Here is a 1,506-nt window from a genome sequence, read left to right as displayed (position 1 = left end):
GATAAACATTATTCATACCGTTACCTCCAAATAGTTCATTGAACTTTACGCTTTTATTTCTCTAAATCAGTTTCAAATCATTGCATTTCCGTTTAGTTTTAATTATATATATTTCTCAACTATTCAAGTCACGTATTCCACACTGTTACTTCATTATGAGTATTTTCAGAGCCAATTAATAGCTGATAGTGAACGGGCCGTGTTCACACGTACTGAAAACTAGATTAATTGCCGTGATAAAATAGTTTTTACTCTATTTAAATATAATTATAAGACCTACTTGGACTTTACTATATTCCTTGTTCAAAGTTTATGTCAATTAAAAAAAAACAACCACACGTCTTGTACTAGCAAATAGTATAATTTTTCAAAAGACACTTTTAAGTAATTTTTAATTAGAAAGTAGGTTTGCATCGACCGTCAGCGGTTCGTTCATAGCCTGTAGAACATCCGCCAGCGAAATTCTCTCTTCCATCTTTAACAGTAGTCGAAGTTATATTCACCGTGGCTTCAGTTGTTGGCATCGATGGAAAAACGAATTTGGTTTCATCGTCATCCTTCGGCATAACAAAACCAGTTGGTTCCTTGCTTACTTCTTTATTTACAGTAGCAGCAGTAGATGTTGTAACGAAAACGAACTGATTATTATCATTATTTTTATTATCGGCAACGTGAACTACATCAACTGTTTCCTTTTTTTGGTCTTGTTTAGGGTAAAATGTCTGATGAATATCATCACGAACTTTGTGAGCAGCATCGTGTACTGAGCCGAATATATCTCTGACCAATCCTGCATCACTATTACGAACAAGCAATAAAGTATTCACAATAAGACAGAAACAGTATACAGTCTTCATATTTTTAATGTTCGAGACGTGTTTTAACTGAAATGATCGTATGACAACTGCGCTTGCTTACACATTATTACTAAGAAGATAACCGGCTAGACCTATAACCCTTTGACGATATCATAAAATGGTGATAATAGTTATATTTATTCTACGAATTGATAAAAATTACAAGAAATTCTCAAGATTAGCTGGTCTTTTATTATAAACGATATAATAAATACATTTAAAAAAATATCTTTCTTATTTCACGATATATAAATCCATAATTCCAATTTCAAAGTATTGCATAATGTTATTAGCGCATTTGGGAATTTAGTTTTTTTTTATTTTTCGTGTGCCACTTCGGTATTTATGTATTTATTTGGATTTATAAATGTTTAGTAATATGCAACTATATTATGCTTTAGTATGCACGGAACAATAGTAATAATGATTCTATTCAAGTTTATATTATAATTAGCCAAATTATCATTATAAAGATTTCTTTATTCCTGATCGTCGTCGCGTCGTTTGGTCATAGTCTCATACCAATACGTTCAGTAGTTCTCACTCAAACGTCCAAGGAAAAAAAAGCGCTGTATATACATATAAAGGATCCCATCAAAAACATAAATGTAAAAATGAGAGCCAAGTTAAATATTATGATATATACCTT

General features: G+C 31.3%; 1 protein-coding gene across 1 annotated transcript; it reads right to left on the bottom strand.

The window, feature by feature from the left end:
* Window positions 1–340: 340 nt before the first annotated feature.
* LOC125069829 (growth-blocking peptide, long form-like) lies at window positions 341–905 on the bottom strand. Its single transcript, XM_047679419.1, has one exon. It carries the CDS (start codon window positions 855–857, stop codon window positions 396–398), a length of 462 nt encoding a protein of 153 aa, XP_047535375.1. The 5' UTR covers window positions 858–905; the 3' UTR covers window positions 341–395.
* Between the last annotated feature and the right edge of the window lie 601 nt (window positions 906–1,506).

The sequence above is a fragment of the Vanessa atalanta genome, chromosome 16 (assembly GCF_905147765.1).
Source record: "Vanessa atalanta chromosome 16, ilVanAtal1.2, whole genome shotgun sequence".
In the NCBI taxonomy this organism is placed as follows: domain Eukaryota; kingdom Metazoa; phylum Arthropoda; class Insecta; order Lepidoptera; family Nymphalidae; genus Vanessa; species Vanessa atalanta.
This window is presented reverse-complemented; position numbering and strand designations above follow the sequence as displayed.

Excerpts from the sequence above, each read along its gene's own strand:
- LOC125069829 (XM_047679419.1), bottom strand. The coding sequence starts at position 857 with ATGAAGACTGTATACTGTTTCTGTCTTATTGTGAATACTTTATTGCTT.